The 19,732-nt window shown below is 34.7% G+C and overlaps 4 protein-coding genes across 6 annotated transcripts; 1 reads left to right on the forward strand and 3 right to left on the reverse strand.

Annotated features, from left to right (window-relative positions):
- Positions 1–1,482: 1,482 nt before the first annotated feature.
- LOC102625580 (probable WRKY transcription factor 43) lies at positions 1,483–3,994 on the reverse strand. Its single transcript, XM_006491407.4, has 2 exons — positions 3,360–3,994; positions 1,483–1,935 (listed from the first exon to the last, which is right to left on the reverse strand). The coding sequence occupies exons 1-2, from the start codon at positions 3,746–3,748 to the stop codon at positions 1,758–1,760; spliced, it is 567 nt and encodes a 188-aa protein (XP_006491470.2). The 5' UTR covers positions 3,749–3,994; the 3' UTR covers positions 1,483–1,757.
- Positions 3,995–4,910: 916 nt separating this feature from the next.
- Positions 4,911–8,104, reverse strand: LOC102623393 (uncharacterized). 3 transcript variants are annotated; one of them, XM_006491132.4, is made up of 7 exons: positions 7,896–8,104; positions 7,511–7,679; positions 7,015–7,080; positions 6,120–6,194; positions 5,715–5,844; positions 5,520–5,645; positions 4,911–5,354 (listed from the first exon to the last, which is right to left on the reverse strand). In XM_006491132.4, the coding sequence occupies exons 2-7, from the start codon at positions 7,663–7,665 to the stop codon at positions 5,211–5,213; spliced, it is 696 nt and encodes a 231-aa protein (XP_006491195.1). In that variant the 5' UTR covers positions 7,666–7,679; positions 7,896–8,104; the 3' UTR covers positions 4,911–5,210. The 3 variants fall into 3 exon arrangements, with proteins under 3 accessions (XP_006491195.1, XP_006491194.1, XP_006491193.1); XM_006491131.4 differs by having other exon boundaries at positions 7,792–8,104; XM_006491130.4 differs by having other exon boundaries at positions 7,778–8,104.
- Positions 8,105–8,357: 253 nt separating this feature from the next.
- On the reverse strand, positions 8,358–12,128 carry LOC127901151 (uncharacterized). Its single transcript, XM_052437622.1, has 10 exons — positions 11,773–12,128; positions 11,423–11,559; positions 11,144–11,317; positions 10,663–10,899; positions 10,464–10,564; positions 10,304–10,376; positions 10,148–10,216; positions 9,840–9,947; positions 8,873–8,998; positions 8,358–8,706 (listed from the first exon to the last, which is right to left on the reverse strand). Exons 1-10 carry the CDS (start codon positions 12,104–12,106, stop codon positions 8,512–8,514), a joined length of 1,554 nt encoding a protein of 517 aa, XP_052293582.1. The 5' UTR covers positions 12,107–12,128; the 3' UTR covers positions 8,358–8,511.
- Positions 12,129–16,775: 4,647 nt separating this feature from the next.
- Positions 16,776–19,608, forward strand: LOC102622815 (3-methyl-2-oxobutanoate hydroxymethyltransferase 1, mitochondrial). The gene is made up of 5 exons (XM_006491127.3): positions 16,776–17,303; positions 17,618–17,824; positions 17,929–18,075; positions 18,970–19,023; positions 19,116–19,608. Exons 1-5 carry the CDS (start codon positions 16,791–16,793, stop codon positions 19,347–19,349), a joined length of 1,155 nt encoding a protein of 384 aa, XP_006491190.1. The 5' UTR covers positions 16,776–16,790; the 3' UTR covers positions 19,350–19,608.
- The last annotated feature ends 124 nt before the right edge of the window (positions 19,609–19,732 follow it).

Here is a 19,732-nt window from a genome sequence, read left to right on the forward strand (position 1 = left end):
TTAATAAATACGTATATGTTTGATGAGCACACGCGAGAATATTTCTGCCACTCAGGCACTTAAGACTTTCGTTCATGAAAGAGGAATTTGGGTTGAGAATGAGCAGTGATTAGGGACGAATAGTTTATTTCCATGTTTCAAGTTTTAATATTTCATAACGTGCAGCATCAATCAAAATCATGCCTTCAAATAAAATTTTCTTAAAACTCAGGAAAGCTGAATTGAGGAACTTACCCCCCTTGACATTTTTCACAATTACCGAGAGGAAGGAAAAATCACGATCGATTTTGATCACTGAAGAGAGAACGCCTTTGGCAATTGGCCGAGTTGCTTCTCTTTCTCGCGATGATCCTCTTTTGATGCTATTCTTTGGCCAAATTTCACCTATTTTTAGCTACTTTTTTTACGCTTTTGTCAAGTTACTACTGACTCGTATATTTTTACGAAGAATATTCTTTCATTGGAATTATCCATTTCGGACGGCATTATCAAGTAATTATCTATACTCATCATATACGGAACAATTAATAAGATATACATTTTAAGTTATAGATACATGTGTATAATCGTTTAAGCTATAAGAAAATGTATTTCTATTATCGTTGAATAATCTAAGCATACATAATCAACATTGCAGCACTACGATTTGGAGAATGGCCGGACTGCTAGCTTTTAATGCTAAGTACCATCTATATGGGATCTGTTCCAAATTTGAGTAAAAATTGGTTGTATTACAAAATATTCTAACTCAAAATATCGAGACCGCATCAGTAAATAATTTTTTTTAAAAAAAAAAAAAAAAGAAGAAAGAAGAAGAGTCCTGCCACAGCCTTATCCCAGTAACATCGCATGTATATTTGAAAAAAAAAAAAAAAAAATTCTGCGGCACTTCAATTTTAGAAAGTCCTCATTAACTTTTCGTTATTGGGTCCAGCTATTTATATCAAAGCTAATATACTTACGTTTCAATAATAATTAAAGATTTTTTTAAAATTTTTTTAGTGGGATACTACAAAACAATTATTATGTTTACTTCAAGAATTCAATGGGAACTATCATCAATATAATTACAATACAGCTCATAATTAACTCTTACTAAAGTGATAGCTCACAAATTTCTTTCGAAAAAATAATGGCTCTATCACATCCAAATATCTATAAAAATGTATATTTAGAAGGAGAAAAGAGTTTACTGGGACTCAAACCTAAACTTACAAGTTTAACTTATCAATAAATAATCAAGCATTATCGTCTGTAGATCATTATACCATAGACAAACATGCTTACCTAAATTTTATTAGGTAAATTTTAGATTTTTTTTTTAACTAATGAATGGAAATTGGAAAGAGAGGATAATATAACTTGATCATTTCTAAAAGGGATAACTGAAAGCAAGGGACGAGGATAAAATTCTCTGTTTAAATTCAAACAAATATAAATAAATAAAACCCAAGGTATGCAATTTCAATTCGTGAAGATAACTTACGTGTTACCGACAAAGAGATTTACAAAAGCTTATCATATGATATCAACATTAATACATATTCGTCCATGTACAGAAAGTCCACAAACTAAACACAAGTACAACATTACAGGAGGTATATAACTAGATGGTCAATCAACGTCAAGTAATTAAAGTAACAGAGAAGGATTCTGCTAGCTAGATAGTAGATATGTTGTTGACATATAATTTACATGTAATTAATATATAAATTAGGTTACAATGGATGAATGGATGGATGGGAACAATATTAAAATTAGAAGCGAGCAAGGAACTGCATTTGCTTGAGAAGAGGAGTTAGGGTTTCCATGAGCTTCTCGCAAGGATGGTTGTGGATTCCCTCATAAGTTGTGACCACGATGCTGGTGTCTTTTGATAGCCTTTGGACCTGTTTCTTCACGTTGCATGTGTGATGCGTGCACCGGTAGTAGCTCCTTTGATTTGGCCATGTTTTATATTGATTTTGCAAAATCATAGATTGGTAAGCATATGCATACAAAACATATATAATTTCACAGAATGTAAATGGAAATTTAGATACAATTTCCACCCATAAATAAAAAATATGATGCGATTATAAGGGCAAAGCAGGTTAAACTTTTTACTTTAAATATTGAAAGTCAAAATAATATTGAAAGTCAAAATATTGTATCTAAGGATAAATATTGAAAGTCAAAATATTGTAACTAAGGATAAATATTGAAAGTCAAAATAATATTTAACGATACCAACTCGTCATCATTGGATTATATTACATAAAACCAACGGTTTAAAAGTGCCAAAATTATAATTCAAATTATATGTACCGCCTGTATTCCAATGCTACATGTCATTAATCTATTATTAGATGAGAAGTTTCATAATTTTTAAAATTAATATTATACCATTAAATAGATGAAAATATCTTATCAGTTGAGATACAAATGTTAGAATCACTAACATGACTCTTCTGTATAAATATAACGTGAATGAATGATTCTTCTGTTTATACAACTGCTAAACTATCAAATTCAAAAAAAAAAAAAACACAATTTACTGTCTAGTATCCTTTTTGTCTCTCATAAATTTCTATGTATATATTTACCAAAACTATGAGCATATGTAACTGCCACTAAGCCAACCACATAGGCTTATGAATTAATAAATTCAACAACCTTCTACCATATATGGTTCGACATCATGACAGGGAATGGCGACTTCTCTGTGCGAAATTGCCTCAATTATTAGGTTATCTACTTTCCAAACCTAAAGAGATGGAATGAAGAAAGATGTTGATCACTTATCACCCCTCTCAATCATGAAAATTATAGCCCGTCCAAGCCCTGAGAAGTAAGAATTATCATGTCTATGTACCTACAGGAACTACTAGCCCAATTATTTATTTTAATTATTATTTTGTTCTTGAGATCAAATCTTTAAATATTCCCATCCATATCTTGACCAATATCCGAAGAATTTCTCTCTCTCTCTCTCTTTTCTTTTTGATCTATGTAGGAGCAACTAACACTAGATTTTGCAACATTGCAACCACGTTAATAATATATTTCCATTAAATTATCAACTTCAACTTCAGCGGTTCTCAGTAGGTCAGATCACAACCGAACCCTAAGGAAGCGAAATTATATATACACATGCATGTTAGTATACATGGTTGAGAACTTTGAATTAAAACAAAGTCGTCCTACAAAATAAAATTTGCCTGTACAATAATTATTTAATAACGATTTTTCACGTAAGAATTAAGAACATTTGGCACACATAATTGTCTAAATCATGTATGCATGTATGTATGAGTGTGTGTGTGTGTGTGTGTGTGTGTGTGTGTGTAAATAATGAAGACTGCGCGCAGCTGGTTCACCTGGGATATAAGCTGTTCTTGACAGCTTTCTGACCATATTTTCTCCAACGGTATCCATCGTCAAGAATATCATCGGCGCTTCTAGTCTGAAAAGCAAACCTAGGCCGTGTGGCCTTCTTCATCCTAGACCCTTTCCTTTTATTCTCTTTACACCCCTGATCTTGTTGATCACGACCTCCGCCATTTTCAGGGTTAAGATGACTAGTACTTTCCATCATATTGTGATCAGTTGACTGAGCAGAAAGAAGGCTAACCCAATCAATCTCCGGAAGAACTTGAGGCTCTAGAGTAGCTGGTTGCATCGACGAAGACGGGATTGAGGGTGTGAATAAGTAATTAGGCTGTGGCGACATTGGAGATGACACCGGGTGTGGTTCTCGTCCTTCCATGTTAGTTAAAAATTAATTGAGAGAGAGGAAGTGGCCAAATGTAGGATACTGCAGGTTTTTAAAGAAACAAAAGTGTTGGAGGGTAGAAGAGGTTAGGCAGGCACCCACAGAGAGATCTCTAGACGGACTCAAGTGTAATTGTTGGCTTTTGTGCTTGTTTAATTAATTAAAAAGAGACTCTCTCTCTCTCTCTCTCTCTCTCTCTATGTGTGTGTCTCTGAGTCTTGTTATTTCCCTGCTCTCTTAAGTTGCACCCAAAGGGTAAAGCCAACTATATCTCACCTACTTCTGTTCAACTGCCCTTTAAGCAAAAAGGAAACGTACCCAACATGCATCGTTATCACCAATGTGTGTGTGCATGCGGCTATCATTTTGCTCTATATGGATAGTCCTTTTCTCCTCATACTGAGAAGGACGGTAGCAGAGCCTTCATTACAACCTCATTAATTAGGACACATGTTTAAAAGTGCATCAAAAATATTGTTTTAATCGATATGCAAGGATACTGTTCACCAACCGATTACATGACCGGGTTTTACCATCACTAGGACTATTGGTGTTGGCTTTCTGAATTATTATTATTAATAAATGAGCACTAGATATCTTGCTTCGTGGTAATGAGTCACCGCCTAAAATCAAAATTGCATATTATTGTATTGTAAAATTGTTTAAAGAATAGACGGCGCCGATTGAAAGATCAGGGCGACACATTGAATTCGCGTCTCCTGGCAACGAGTTCATTGTTTTTTAAAAATATTTCATTTGGGAACTTTGACCAATAATACGTACCCCTTTGGATAAGGCCTGCAGATCAGAATGAATCAATGAACAAAAATCTTATATCTACTTGCCAATCAATCGAAAAGTTTTATCTGTATACTCCAGTTGCCCTTTCTAGGTGCTCTAATCCCTAATTTCCAAACACGTGCTTTGTTCAATTGCCTTTTGAGAGATATGATTAGGTCACCCGCAATGACTTCCGGATATAAAATTTGTATAATTTATTTGATTCTAGAGCAAAGTGACCGGAACACCACTCTAATAGCGAACGAAGGCGACACGCAATCTAGCATTCCAGCAACCACCCAAAGTACTTGTTAGTTCAGTAGATACTAGTGAGCAATATGATTTACCTGCATACGTGTTCGATTTAGTCGCAACAAAATTGGAATCTGGAAAATTCTTATTGCATAAGAAAATTTGGTAACAGTCCAAAATCAGGACAAAAATTCCTGGTACCCCGCGGTCCCAACAAAAGGTACAGTTTTTAACCACTGAATAATGCTCTCCTATTGGTAAACTACTGCATAATTTTCAGTGCAATTTGAATTTCTCATCTAGATGGTCAAAAATTCATCCACTGGGGATAATTGCGAGATTTTGATGCAAAAACAGATTTATCTAATTGGTTCAGAAAGCAATAAGGTGTGGCATGCACGGAAGTCAAAATAGGACTTGTGCATCAGCTGATGATCATCTTGTTAAGAAATTCAGCGCTCTCAGGAAAATACTCCATGAGTTCATCCTTGGTCACCCAAACAAAATCCTCACACTTGCCAATTGTAAACTTGTTGCTCGCAATCACTTGAGACTTGAAGAAGAATTGCTGGCAAAAAGAAAGGGATCAACAGAGTGAATAATAATCACACACACTTACATTAAGACAACAGCATAAAATAAAGTTATCTGTGAAAAATGAAGTGCATAATTTATATACGGAAGAAAATAAAGTATTAGTTCTCTTGAAATATATAAAAAGCACCAAGTATACCTTATATGATGGAACGTCTGGCATCTTTTCTGCAGGCTGCATTACCATATGACCCATGGGAGCATTTCCGACAAAATAAGTGTGGGAAAGGTCACCCAGTACAGATTGTAATGCACACTCTGCACACTGCAAACATTTGATAAGAATTTATATGATTAGAAGAAGGATGAGAAGGTGGAGGAGAAGAAGAATCACCTTGCGCAAACTCTCCTCAGACTCATAAACTTTTTCTGGAAAATGCCAGATAGGCTTCCCACCAGGAGCTCCAAAAGTTTCGCCATAGAGAATAAGGTACAGTCTTCTGTCAAGTGCTCTCTGTAATGACCTTAAGAACACAAATAAAAATAATTATAATAACACTAATAAAAACGTTAAATTTAATGTAATTCCTGCATAAACGCAATCATGCAGTTACTCGAATGCAATACAACATCAATAACATAAAACTTCTTCTTTTGTAAAATGAGATTTTATGATAAGTTTTAAGCCATGAAAGTTTGCTTGTGAGGATTTTTAAAAAGTTTTGGACTTGAGTTGTATCAAACCATAATGAGGTCGATAAAATTCACCCGATTCAATGTACATAATAGAACTTCTTACTTTCTATCATTTGTTTTGTCAGTTTCAGTAATCCGAGGAGCTGGTACGTATTCCATTTGGTAGTCGCCTTTTCCTCTGTTACAGAAGTGTCACAAAAGATCAATACATAACAATCAAAACTTCATCTGCACTTGTCTTTCACTGCATTTGTAAGTGAAACATTTGTGAAAGAGAGAGAAACAAACAGAATTATACATTTCATTCAATAAATCAGGGCTTAGCAATGAAATTAAAAATGAGTCGTTACATAAATAATCACAGTAATAAGATTTTGAATGTCAAATGCACATGCTTGTTGATATTAAAAATGCAAAATTGAACAACAAATTACAAAGATATTTCCTAAAAGCAGAATTGCTTAAATGAGCCTGATATGACAGACCGAAAGAGAGCATCATGTCTCAGAAAATGCTACTCAAACCCAAGAGCTCTCTAGAACGATAACGTCAACATGAAGTTACAAATTTGTAATCAATGCACCGACCAAAAGAAAGCATCATGACTCAGAAAAGGCTACTCAAACCCAAGAGCTCTATAGAATGATAATGTCAACATGAAGTTACAAATTTGTAACTAATGCTTCTGCCTCATGCCCATGCACCATAATTACAATATTTTCTTTAAGATCCAACTTCTACAACAACTCTCAACAGTCCAAGCAGAAGGGAAATTTTTTTTTTTTTTTCCAAAAACACAATCATCAGAGATAAATAAGTGAACATGAATAAAAGGAGGTCACAATTAGATATCCAAGATACTAGGACATTAACTGACATGCTTTGGGCATGTAAAACAACTTAAGGTCCAACCCCATGCAAAATATTCTAAGATAAAACAAATAGCTAAAGATAACCTCACTAAGAACAAGAACATAAGAGGACGTAAAGCAGCTTACCTAGAATTAGACTTGTCTAAAAATTCATCAGGATATCTGCGTCTGTATTGCTGTCTCCATCGAAACCTGGAACCCACCAGCCCCAAACCGAATACATGAGCAATCAAACCACACTACACAAGATGAGGAAAAAGAAATCCAGTATTGTGATTAAAAATAATAATTTTTGAAGCTGCGGAACCAGAAGAGAAAGGGAAAAGATGATCATATGTTATCAGTCATTTTATTTTAAATATTTATAAAGCAAAGGCATATAATGTAAAAGGTTCAGCTTTTCCCATGTCCCAGATGACAAACTATCGAGTTTACAGAAAACGGAAAAAAGAGGGAAATTTAATTCCCATTCTATAACTAAAGCGCAACCAAACAATATTCACAAAAGAAGAAGAAGAAGAAGAAGAAGAAGAAGCTGCACGCAATGAAGCAAATAATGTATGAGGCATCTATGATTTTTTTCATTTAAAATTTTATTAGCAAGTGAAAGAAGAAAACTGACGAGAACTCCTGAAATGCGTAAACCACAGGGTCAATTTTCGGAATAACAACAGGCAATCTCTCGAACAGAACGGACGCAACGATTTTCTCTGAGTTAGTACTAAACCCTCGAGTTGCCGTGAGAGGCCGAACCAACGACGTTAACGATCTCCGCATTTTCGAATTTCGACCTACAGAGAGCAACATCCAAATTCTGAATACAGTTAAATAATTAATTTAAGCCAAAAATATAGCACACATTGCGAGCAAGAAGGAAAAGAGATTGTACAGCTGATTAATTACTGTTAAAATTTCATTAATAGAGGGAAGCCTGCTTAAACCCTAAACGAGTAGTGAAGACTGAAGACTGAAGATCACGATCAGAGAGGAACAGAGTGATGCGTTACCAGAAACCGGCTGAGGCGGTGGTTGAGTTGAGGGTTTCTTCCACTTTCTTGTATTTTTCTATTTCGTACCTTTTTTAATTCCATCGCCAACCCGGACTTGTCGGTTTTTATAATGATGGCGATAAATGTCGAAAATGCCACTGGAGAAACTTTACTATTACAGGTGGCTTTCAGTTTGTGGTTATGTGATTTTTTGGCCTTCAAAATATTTTGCCAAATTTTTGATCTTTTGAGCCAAATTGTCGAGTATCCCTGTCCACAATTGACCCACTTTATATGAGATGCAAGCACGTGAACTAGGATCAAGTTTTAAAGCGCTTAGAAAAGGTTCCTAGGAGAAACTTAAGAGCTCACTTGATAGTGAATCTGAAAAATCGAGACATTTACATCCATGTTGGCATGAATGGTTATTATTACCACATAAAACCCGATATTCAAACATATAAATCCTAACATTAAAGATAGAGGCTGGAAAAGTGGAAATATTTGTTTTGTTGGGGAAATAGTGTCTGTGCTCTGCTAGCCTCACCTCGAAAGCTTCTTAGAAAGATTAAAAACCCGCCAAGAAATGTACAAAGGCAACTTCAAATAACATGAAAGTAACAACAGACGAAAATCAGAACAAAGGCTTCTTTCCATTTAACATTCCCAACAAATGATCCAAAACCTTGCCCCCTGCATCGCGCAGACCAGAATGCATGTATTCATTTGTTATCCATAGCCTAATTCCTGCTATTTGAGATGCAGTCTCCATGGCCACCTTAAAATTAACATACATATCCTCATAATACACGGCAGCTGCAACAGGTACCTGGCAGCATTAAAAACAAAATGTATTAGTAAAGGAAAAAGGAATTCCCGAGTCAATATGAAGACAGTTGTAACTGCTTTTGCAGTAGTCTCTAGTGGGTTCAGGTCTCCATTCAATCAAGGTCAAGATAATTACGATTTCCTTATTTAATAACATTAGAGCAAACCTTGTTATTCTTCAATGTCTCAATGTTATAGAGCGGGGTCCAATCCTTCTTCTCAGCCAACAAATTAGCAGCTTCTTTAAATGGTTTCAAGGCATGAATCTCATCAAACATCCATGGGAATATCATCTGCCCAAGTAAATACCCAAGGATATATCCGTTGAAACAATTATAGAGGATCCAAAAGAACTTTGCAAATAAAACTAACTGCAGTTAGCATCAGATTCATACACCAAATCCAGTGAATCATTTAAACCAAATAAGTAGAAAATATACAAATATCTCATTTTAAAAATTATGTCCCAAGTAACATAAATGCACAAAATGATCCAAGATGTTGCCCTGATGATGGATTGGCAAAAGCTCATAAGGCAAAGATATCTAGAACCTCAAGTACCTAAAACAATCTGCAAAGAATAGCCATTAATTTCATTCAGTTTATTACTATGTTCAAAATTACTTGAACAGTTGTTTAAATTCTTATTTTATCAAAATATCTTTACTCTCCAAGAATTTTTTTTTCTTAATATTTCTGCCAATGCTAAAGGCAAAAGACGAGAAAACAATGCAACAATGTGTTCACCATCATGCTCGAAACTCAGTAGGCTCAACTCTAGACACAACAGCATCGCAACACACATTTGTCCAGGCTGTACTGCAGCTAGAAACTACATGCAACTATAAGCAAGTCCCGAGTTGACAAAACTTTGGAGCCAAACAAGATGCAATTGACTCAAAGACTCTTTCTAAATAAACATATAAAACTTAAAGCAGAATTCTTCATTCTGTACTTTTACCAGCGGAGCCATAAGATCAGAAAAGTTTTAGAATGCACTGCACTCAGCTACTTAAAAGGAAAAAGGGCAAAAAGAGAAAGATGAAAACAGCGACAGAGTACACAAAATGTATTTGTTACGCATGTCTTCTTTTATTTTTCATATAGCGGAATATTTATGTAACTCATATCTACCTCTCCTGTGAAAAGTACAGGATGACCTTCTTTTGCAGCCTTGATAGCATCAAATTTGCCTTCATATTCAGCCCTTATTCTTTGAGCAGACCATTGTGATGAAGCACCCTTAAAAAGAATTAAGAAAAATAAGAACATTTCAATTTTCTTCATTTAGGTGAATTTTTTGGATTGAAGAAGAGAAATTCTTTTTCACTCCATATTACTTCATTTTCGTTAAGTAACGTTTCATAAAATAGAACTCAAAAATAAATATAATAATTGTCAGAAAATGAAACTGTAAGCCATGATTGAACAATGTAACTTACTTGACAGTATATAGTCTCCTGCATTAAGGCATAGAGTGGGTTTGTATCAAAACTTAAAAAATTCTCAACCTGCACACAAATGACTAAATAATGATTACAAAAACGTGCTTTCCAGTCATGAAACGAAGATCATTTAGGTAGCAAACATTTTCTTACAGCTTTTAAGAAACAGTAACTGAGGAGTTTTGGTGCCCCTGGAACTATTACAGGATCCCAGGCAGTCTCCAACCTATAAGATAGAGATTTAAATTAGGAAAAGATAGAAGAGCACAAGAATGTGAGTAATTAAAAGGATGTGCATGGTCTGATGCCTAACATATAGTGTAAGCGTTCAAAACCAGTACTCGATCCTAAAGCGGAAAGCCCAACTAACTGCAAAACCCTTGGGGTTAATATACCCCCAGATGGGAGAAGAACCTGTACAAGGAAGAAGGGGGTAAGCAGAACAATTGCAGAAATTTTGCTAGAATTTCAGCATTACAGAAAATACAAAATCATGTTTGGTAGTCCCTTACCCCACCTCCTTCAGATTCTGCCAAGTGCTTCACAATTTCACGAACAATTTCAACATCCTGAGGAAATCTCTTGTAATACTTCTCATTTTGACGAATAACTTGTTCAAAGGCCACTCTGTACACAGAATCTGCAGAGCAACCATTTCCTAAAGGAGGAGTTCCTCCAGTTAGAAGGACTTGTTTGAGCCCTTGTGGTGCAAAACTCAAATAGGTGACCGCACAAAAACCACCATAGCTCTGCACAAGAAAAGTAGCATGAGGTGCCATCAACATATTGAATGATTCAGTTAGTCTCTTCATGGATATTGTAACAAATGACTGAACACAAAGAACTTGCTCATAAGAAGCAAAAACGTGACCAAAGCATAAACCAGATTCCATTCAAAAGGCATAGACTTTAAGAATGGTTAAAGATGACAAACTCGACCAAGACCCTTAACTCAATACATAACGTAAAACAGTAAAACAGTAATCTTAATACCTGGCCCAAGACCGTCCAAGGTTTAGCATCAGGATCAAGACGAACACGGATGAATTCAGCGTCATTTACAATACTATCAGCTCTAAAATGTTTTAAGTAGTCAACTAAATCCTTAGCAGACTTCATTTGCAGCATAGATGATACTGACAGAGGAGTAGATAAGCCTGTTCCTCTCTGCAAGAAAACAAAATGGGCAGGGCCAATTACAATGAATACTTAACAACAAAGTCAGTGAATTTCAGTAAACGCTTGTGGTAGGGAAATTCAAGATAATCATGCCTGATCCATCAATACAACACGAAATTCTTCACATGCTTTATTTATCCATCCACTGGATTCAGTTGGCCCCCGGCATTCAAAACCAGGCCCACCTTGTAAAAATAACAGATACGGCAATGATTGCTCCTCTTTTCCAACTGCAACATAAACAGCAACATGCACTTAAAAAAAATATTTACCTATAAAATAAACGATTCACAGAGCAATAGTGTAAAGCCTTTGTCCACCAAGTAAGCTGAAGAACAGTCGATTCTATTAATTAAGACAGAAAACAGTTTATGAATACGCCAAAGTAGAATTAGAAAAATGCTAAAATTAAACAATGAGTGAATCTCCAATGTTGTTAGTACCAGCAACAACTTCGCGAGCAAAAAGGGAGATCTTAGGAGAGACATCGCGATCGAGGGCGTAATCGAGAGGGACAGTGAAGCGATGATCGCGAAGCCGGAGATCCGGTACGGAGTACCACTTCCCCGCAACGTGTTCCGGCGATGATACGCCAGCCGTGGCATTGTTTCCGGTCATGGCGATGAATGTGCAGACCCTACTCCGGCGTGAGTGGAAGGAGTGAAGTTTTGTGGCTGGAAATATTGAAATGGTGCGAGGAGATGTCGAGAAAGCGCGGAAACGAAAAAGGAGGAATGGTTTTATGAAGGAGAGCGCTGGCGCGTTAGTTGTCAGCATTTTTGGACATATGAGACTAGGCTCCGTTAGGTACAGTTTATTAAATAGAATTTATAACAGTAGAATTTATAATAATAAAATTTATATTAATAGAATTTTTAGATAAAAAGTCATTGGGTGTTTGGTTGTTAATAAAAAAAATATTTTTGAACTATTAAATTATGTGATATTTTTTATATTATATATTTTTAGAAAAGCTCTATAACTTCTACTCCCAAAAGCTCAAATTTTAAGCTTTTATTAGTAGAGGTAAATTAACTTATTTAAACTAAAAAAATTTTATTAAAAAAAATCAATCACTATAAAAAATTTTAAAAAATAAAAAGTATTTATACGATTAAATAAGTACTTATGACTCTTAAATAAGTCATACCAAACAGACACTAAGTGTAGATCAGGGCGGTTTATCCGACACGTGGTAGCTTGTAGAAAGGTGAAAGATTTACGGGTGATGAGCTTTGATGGATCTGAGCCCTCTGATATAAGCACTTTCAGAAGTCAACACGCAGACAAGTCAAATTATTGGTGTTTTAATTTGGGTAATTTAGCGCCCACCCCAGATGTTTTGATATTTCGCACAGCGCACCCAATCTTTCCACCACGTGCACCGCTCACCCATTTCCGTCAATTTGACGGTTAAATCTAATGGGTCTGCTGAAATTTGATTAAATAATCATATTGCCTCTAGTTTGAATTAAATTGAGCATGCAAGTATCAGAATACCCCTTACAATTTATCAGATTTTACGTAAAAAACATAAAATATATGCAACAGTTTATCTTTTTATTTTAACGATATTTTTTATTACTTGTTTTACTATTTCTTTAAAAAAATCAATTCAACCAAAAAAATGAATAAATGAAAATCGTGATAAATAACAAATAATGCAGTGAAGAATCTAAAACAAAATAAGAAATTTATAAAAATAATATTAAAATTTCTGAATTTCGAAATTGACCCCTTTAACTTCTTTATATCATAACTAGTAAAATATAAGTTTTTTTTTTATCAAATATCGCTCGTTGCTTTCCACATATTAACAAACTAATATCACTTTTAGAAAATCATCAAAACTCATCACCTCATGAAATCACTAAATCACACCCAACAAACTACCAAATTCAGATAAATGTAGCAGTATGCAACTAAAGATAGAATCACTAATTAGAGGCCAAGAAGTTAAAGTTAGCATATGTTTTAATGTAATGTGGGTCTTTTTAATGTTTTAAGTTTAGGTGTAAGTTTCAAATTGACATGGATTTTTATTGTAATATTGTTATTTTTCATTCATAAAAAAAAATAGGTTTTTAAAATAATTAGTTTTAGTCGATATAAAAAAATAATTAAAAAAATTCAAGTTAAAACGAGATTAAAGACAAAAACCAAACCATGAGCAACACACATTTATTGCTGGCGACATTATGTGCGACAGATATCTATCACACATAATTACAACTATTTAGTTATGTGCTCCAAAAATAGATGTCTATCACACATACTGTGAAGTATATGCAATAGTTAGATATTTGAAATGTGAAGTATGTTTTAGTTCAAAAAACTAGTATTTTGCTAGTTATAATAGAAAAAAAAATAAAAGATGTCAATTTCAAAAAATCTAAAAAGTTTTGGGGCTACTTTTACAAAAAAATTTATAATGAAAAATTTATGTCTACATAACTTTTGAATTTCTTGAAATTTACAAAAAAAAATCCAAAATTGATTCGTTTATTCGATTAAAAAGAAAGACATTTATAGATTTTCATAAAATGACTCTACTACTTTTTTTTTTTTACGGTCAACTTAATGGCCAAAATGACAGTGTTAGATGCGCTGGGTGGTAATTAAATGGTTTTGGATTTGAAAAAAAATTGATTCCTTTAATAAATAAATGAATTCAATTTCATTTGTTAATTAAACGAATTAAATTCGGGTTTGAAGATATTGATCGTTCATTCATTTAGCATTTGTTTAATAAATGCATTGTAAACGAACCCTCTCCCAGCCGGTGAAACAACGAACCCACGACGCATCATCTTTGGTGCTGCAAGAGTGTGTTGTCTTGTTAGATTTCCTTTGCGCAGTTCACGCAGAGGGTTCATTGTTTCGCCAACCAGGAGTGGGACAATTCCCTTTCCCAGTGGCGAGGGGGGAAGGAGGAACGCCCGTTGCGGATTGCGTCCCCCCTTCCGCCACCGGTGATCTCAACTAGTTCGCGAGTCGTTCTACTGGGCAGGTTTCGACAAATATCCTTCCACATATCTCAAGCCCCTTTACAGTCTTCTCAATGCTCATGTTAATTTCTTTTTGCAGTTTCTATTGATCTCAAGCTATGTTAGCTCAACCATTATTGTTATTTGGATCACAACCAAAATTGAGGTAATATTGAAGTTTTCTGGCACTTTTATTTTTAGTTTTGACTTTTTTTTTTCTGGTTTTCTAGTTTATGTTTCTAGTTGTTGGGTTTTGCTTTAGGCACTTTTTTGAACCAAAGCCTTCATCACCGACAGCAAGCCATTGTTGTCCAAGCCCATTAAGCATCTACCACTGTTGCTAGATCGAAGATCAAACTGGTGAAGGGCCCGTTTGAGAGTGTAGAGAGGTAGTTGAGCTGCCAAAGCCTAGCTATTAAAGTGTTTGGTAACACTTATAGCTGGGTTTTTGCAGCTCAGTAGATTTTTTTCCCCAATTGTAGGTTAAATTACTAAATTAGCCTTACATATTATTCAATTTCAATTTTATCATCCTCAATTTTAAACTTCATTTCATATCAATATTTTTTTTTTTGTGAAACAAACCCTAAACGCCCATTTTCATCAGCACGATTTCGACTATAGCAGTTCTTGATGAGATTCCGACATCGATAATTCTTATCGACACGATTCCAACACCAGCCACTCTCATATGCCTCTGTCAGTGATGCGGTTTCCTTTATCCGTTGTTAATTTTTGAGTGCTCCTTTCTCTATTGCATGCAATTTTTCATTTTCTTCCTTTTTGTTCATAATTTGTTGGGGGCTTTTGTTTAGAATAAATCGATGGGTAATGGTTCATGCGTGATTTATTTGCTTGTAACCACTGTTTTTATTGTAGTTTTATTTTTGTAATTGCTTTTTATAGACACGCACAACCCCTGTTCGATGAAATTCTCCTAATAAAAATACACCTCAAACTTATTTAAGTAGAGTTCACGTCCTAATATTTTAACAAGTTTCAATTTCATCTATATTTACTTGTGGAATTTGTAATATATAGTATGCACTTATGAGTGGTATAGGTTGTTTTCTTAAAGTTTGAGTTTATGATATCTATTATCTGGGTTGTGTTCATTTGCCTCAAATCCTGTAATTTTGATTTGAGTTTTCAGTTATTTGTATCATGGCAAATCTCAGACTTTAGATGTATTTCTTGGTTATGATGATTGTTTAGTTGAATTTCTTTGTTTCCTTGTCTGGTTTGTCTTTTGTTGCGTTATACGAATTTTGTAATTAATTACATTTTAATTTGATTATGTTTTATTGTATGAATTTGTAAAATTTAAAGGTTAATTTGTAAATTTTATTGGTATGCAATGTCAAATGCATGTAAATTCATTTTCTATAATTTGTTTAAAGTATACGTTGTGACTACTATATTTTCAAGGTATTTTATTCTATTGTTGAACAATATGAGGTAGTCAAAATTTATTAATTTTTATTGATTAAATTTAATGTTCAGGCTATTAGTATAAGAAATTTCACAATAAAATAAAAAGATTGTGTAATTTTCAAGGTATGTTATTATCATATTTTAATTTGAATTTGTACAGTAATAAATTGTAATTTTATGTCAATATAAGAATTCGAAGTATGAAAAATAATTTGATTTATTAATAATTAAAAGGAACTGCATCTCCTGCTGACGATCCAGTTCCCGTCATCACTCCATTTTACTTCTTTTTTTGTTGTTGTTGAAACTTTCATATTTTGCCTCTGTCTATGATGGCTTCTCAGTTTGTCTCTATCTATGATGAATTATTTTCTTAATTTTTATAAACATTTTAATTCTATGATTTGAATTATTTATTTAATTTTTGTAAACGAATTCATCTTCAGTTCGATTCGTTGTGGATTCATTTATTATTAAGATAAATGAATATAAAAAAATTTAAATTAAATTCAGATTTGATTCGATTCGTTTATTAATTCTATTAAATGAATCAAACCGAATATTTATTTAATAAACAAATTGAATCCAAATTCACAAAATTTTGATCCAATTCATTTATGATTTGATTCAAATTCGATTCAGTAATTTATTTTGCCACCTTTTTATGTGCAGTGTACATGATCAGAACGATGTGGGTGTACAATGCGAAATGCCCAAAAATGTGGGAGTGGACGCTAAATTAACATTTTAGTTTCACTGAATTTAACCGAGGGCGGAGGCTCTGAGTTGAATCTTGAATGAATGCCTAATAGAATATAACGGCTACAAAGTTCCAAGGATTAGACAAACGCTGGTAAAACGCAAAATTAGGATTTTAATAAGTATTATCCACATTCTAATTTTTAAGTAATCAAGAGAAGAATTTGTTTTCTCATTGTCTTCTGATTTCTGAATTTTTCATTGACGGTGGTGGTTTCCACGCTCGCACGGTCAGGGAACGTTAAGTGGTATAAAATAAAATAAAAAACTGATAAATCTACATGGCAGAACAGCACGTATCATTGAAGCGTGTGCAGGTAGCGCAGCCGAAACACTTGTTCAAACAAACTCAACTACTTGTTACCCTAACACAACACTACTCTCGGATTCTCAACAACTCCAATATGTCATTCTCTAGAATCAACAGAGCTCGACCACTCCTTGTTCGCTGCATGAGCAATATCCCCGAGAATTCCGTATACGGTGGGCCAAAGCCTCAGAATCCAAACCAGCGAGTAACTCTCACGCACCTGAGACAGAAACACAAGAACGGAGAGCCCATTACAATGGTCACCGCCTATGACTATCCCTCGGCGGTGCACCTCGACAGTGCGGGCATTGATATATGTTTGGTCGGTGACTCAGCGGCCATGGTCGTTCACGGTCACGACACTACGTTGCCCATCACTCTCGAGGAAATGCTTGTCCATTGCCGCGCTGTTGCTCGTGGCGCTAAGAGACCGTTACTTGTCGGGGATTTGCCTTTCGGGACTTACGAGTCTAGCACCAATCAGGTACTAACGATTTCTATAGTCTGTTATTTGTTTCTGTTTTCATTTTTTTTCTACAAAAACTCAAGTTATATCACTTTTTATGTTGCTTTTGTTTCTAATTTATTTGATAATTCAAATTTTATTATTATTAGTAAGGTGAAATTGAGCCGAGAATTTGAATTACTCATCTCCGGATCAATGAAAATATAAAAGCTACAAAATTTTCTTAATAGTGGTAAAATATATGGACTAAAAGGCGTTATTGGCTTTATTTTGTTAGAATTGGGCTTAAGTGCGCTATAGTTGGTGATTGTTGCAGTTTCAATGATGAGCAGGCAGTTGATACGGCAGTTAGGATTTTGAAAGAAGGAGGAATGGACGCTATTAAACTTGAGGGAGGGTCGCCATCACGAATTACAGCAGCAAGAGGAATTGTTGAAGCTGGAATTGCAGTTATGGGGCATGTGGGACTTACCCCTCAAGCCATTAGTGTTCTTGGGGGATTCAGGCCTCAAGGGAAAAATGTTACTAGTGCTGTCAAGGTCTTCATCTAAAATTTTGTTTAGTTTTCTAAGTGATTTTTTTTTTTGAAATTTACCTTTACTTTTGTGGGTATTTTGAATTGGTTTGTTTTTTTTTAATCTAGGTTGTGGAGACTGCTCTGGCTTTGCAAGAAGTCGGATGTTTCTCAGTTGTTTTGGAATGTGTGCCCCCGCCTGTGGCTGCTGCAGCTACATCTGCTCTTCAAATTCCTACCATTGGCATTGGAGCTGGACCCTTCTGCAGTGGCCAGGTTAGTTTTTTCTAGATTCATTGTCAATGCTGATAATGAAATAGAGGTGTTTACATTTTACTTCATTCTTAAATAGACAGTAGGATTATCAGACTAGTTGCTGTAGCGTGCAGTTTTAGATTCAACGATGAGATGAGTCCATTGGCACTGAGTAATCAGTGCCAGTAGAGGTGAAATCAAGTGTAAAAATAAACTCAAACTTGAGATTGCACCTTGTTCTTGTTTGAGTAAAAGTTGTCCCATTGAGGAAGAACTGGTTCCTTTAATGATTATTTGGACAAATGTCTAGAACCATGTGAACTATCAGTAACTTTTGTGCAAGTGTGAGAACTTGTACCTTGTATTTATAGTTGATTAGGTTTAGGTTCTAGGATTGCAATCTACTAAACATTGGATATGAAGGTTTTTTCTCATAAATTTTGTGGCTCTATCAAATGAACGTTTTATTCGCTGTAAGCATCCATTGGATCCTTGAACTTAATGCTAATCAGTTATTATTGAGTAATCTAATCGTCATACTGTTGCATTGCAATTTAAGGAAGCTTGCCCTCAGTTTTCCTGAGGCTTAGCTTTTTATGAAACTTTAATCGAATTTGTTCATTGATATGATTACCACATTTTTACTTTATTAAAGAAAAATATTTGTTTAGAAGCAAATGCTACCAATTTAGTGTGGAGAATAATGGAGACACATGGAGGTTGGAAGATTTCTACTCTGTTTTAGTCAGTTCATAGGCAAACTAATATTATTCTAGACTTACCATTAGCTCAAATAAGGAGACTAGCCTCTGCATTAATTGATGCCTCTTGTCACGGTAGTTTGTTCAGTTCTTTTTATTACATGGTAATTGAATGGGTCAGTTTCATTGACTTAAAATCTTATCATCAATGCAGGTGCTAGTTTACCATGATCTTTTAGGGATGATGCAACACCCACATCATGCCAAGGTTAATTTTGATTACTTGCCATTCTGATTCATTGATCTTCTCCCTTCTCAATGAATTCTACTTAAGATATAGGTGGCCATACTTTTTTCCAGGTCACTCCGAAGTTCTGCAAGCAGTTTGCACGTGTTGGAGATGTCATAAACAAAGCTCTATTGGAGTACAAGGAAGAAGTAACAAATGGTTCATTCCCTGGTCCCAGTCACAGCCCTTATAAAATGTCTAGTAGTGATTGTAATGGTTTCTTCAATGAGTTACAGAAGCTGGGTTTCGACAAAGCAGCAGCGGTGGCTGCTGAAGCAGCTGAGAAGATTGATACAGCTAAATAACCTGATGAAGGAAATTCAGCAAGGCAATGAATATGCTCAATCCAGCCAGAGAGCCACTTTCACTCGGCTCCTCTTTCGCTGATTAAACAAAGTGTAGAAGCTACAAATAACAGTGGCGTTTTGGGCTGTTTTGGTTGTCTTATGACATTAACTTATTTGATTAGCATGGTTGTAGTTTTTGAACAAACTGAAATACACAGAATAAATAGATAAAGAAGACGCCGTTACTTATACAATGGCGATACTTTTACCGTATTGATTCTCATCTTCATCCAACAAGTTTGAATTTCTTGTAGAAAATTAAAAATCCTACAAAACGGCGATGCTTTGAACCTTGAAATTTACTCAAATATATTATTATATTATCACGTTTCCTGGATACG

The sequence above is a fragment of the Citrus sinensis genome, chromosome 3 (assembly GCF_022201045.2).
Source record: "Citrus sinensis cultivar Valencia sweet orange chromosome 3, DVS_A1.0, whole genome shotgun sequence".
NCBI classification, from domain to species: domain Eukaryota; kingdom Viridiplantae; phylum Streptophyta; class Magnoliopsida; order Sapindales; family Rutaceae; genus Citrus; species Citrus sinensis.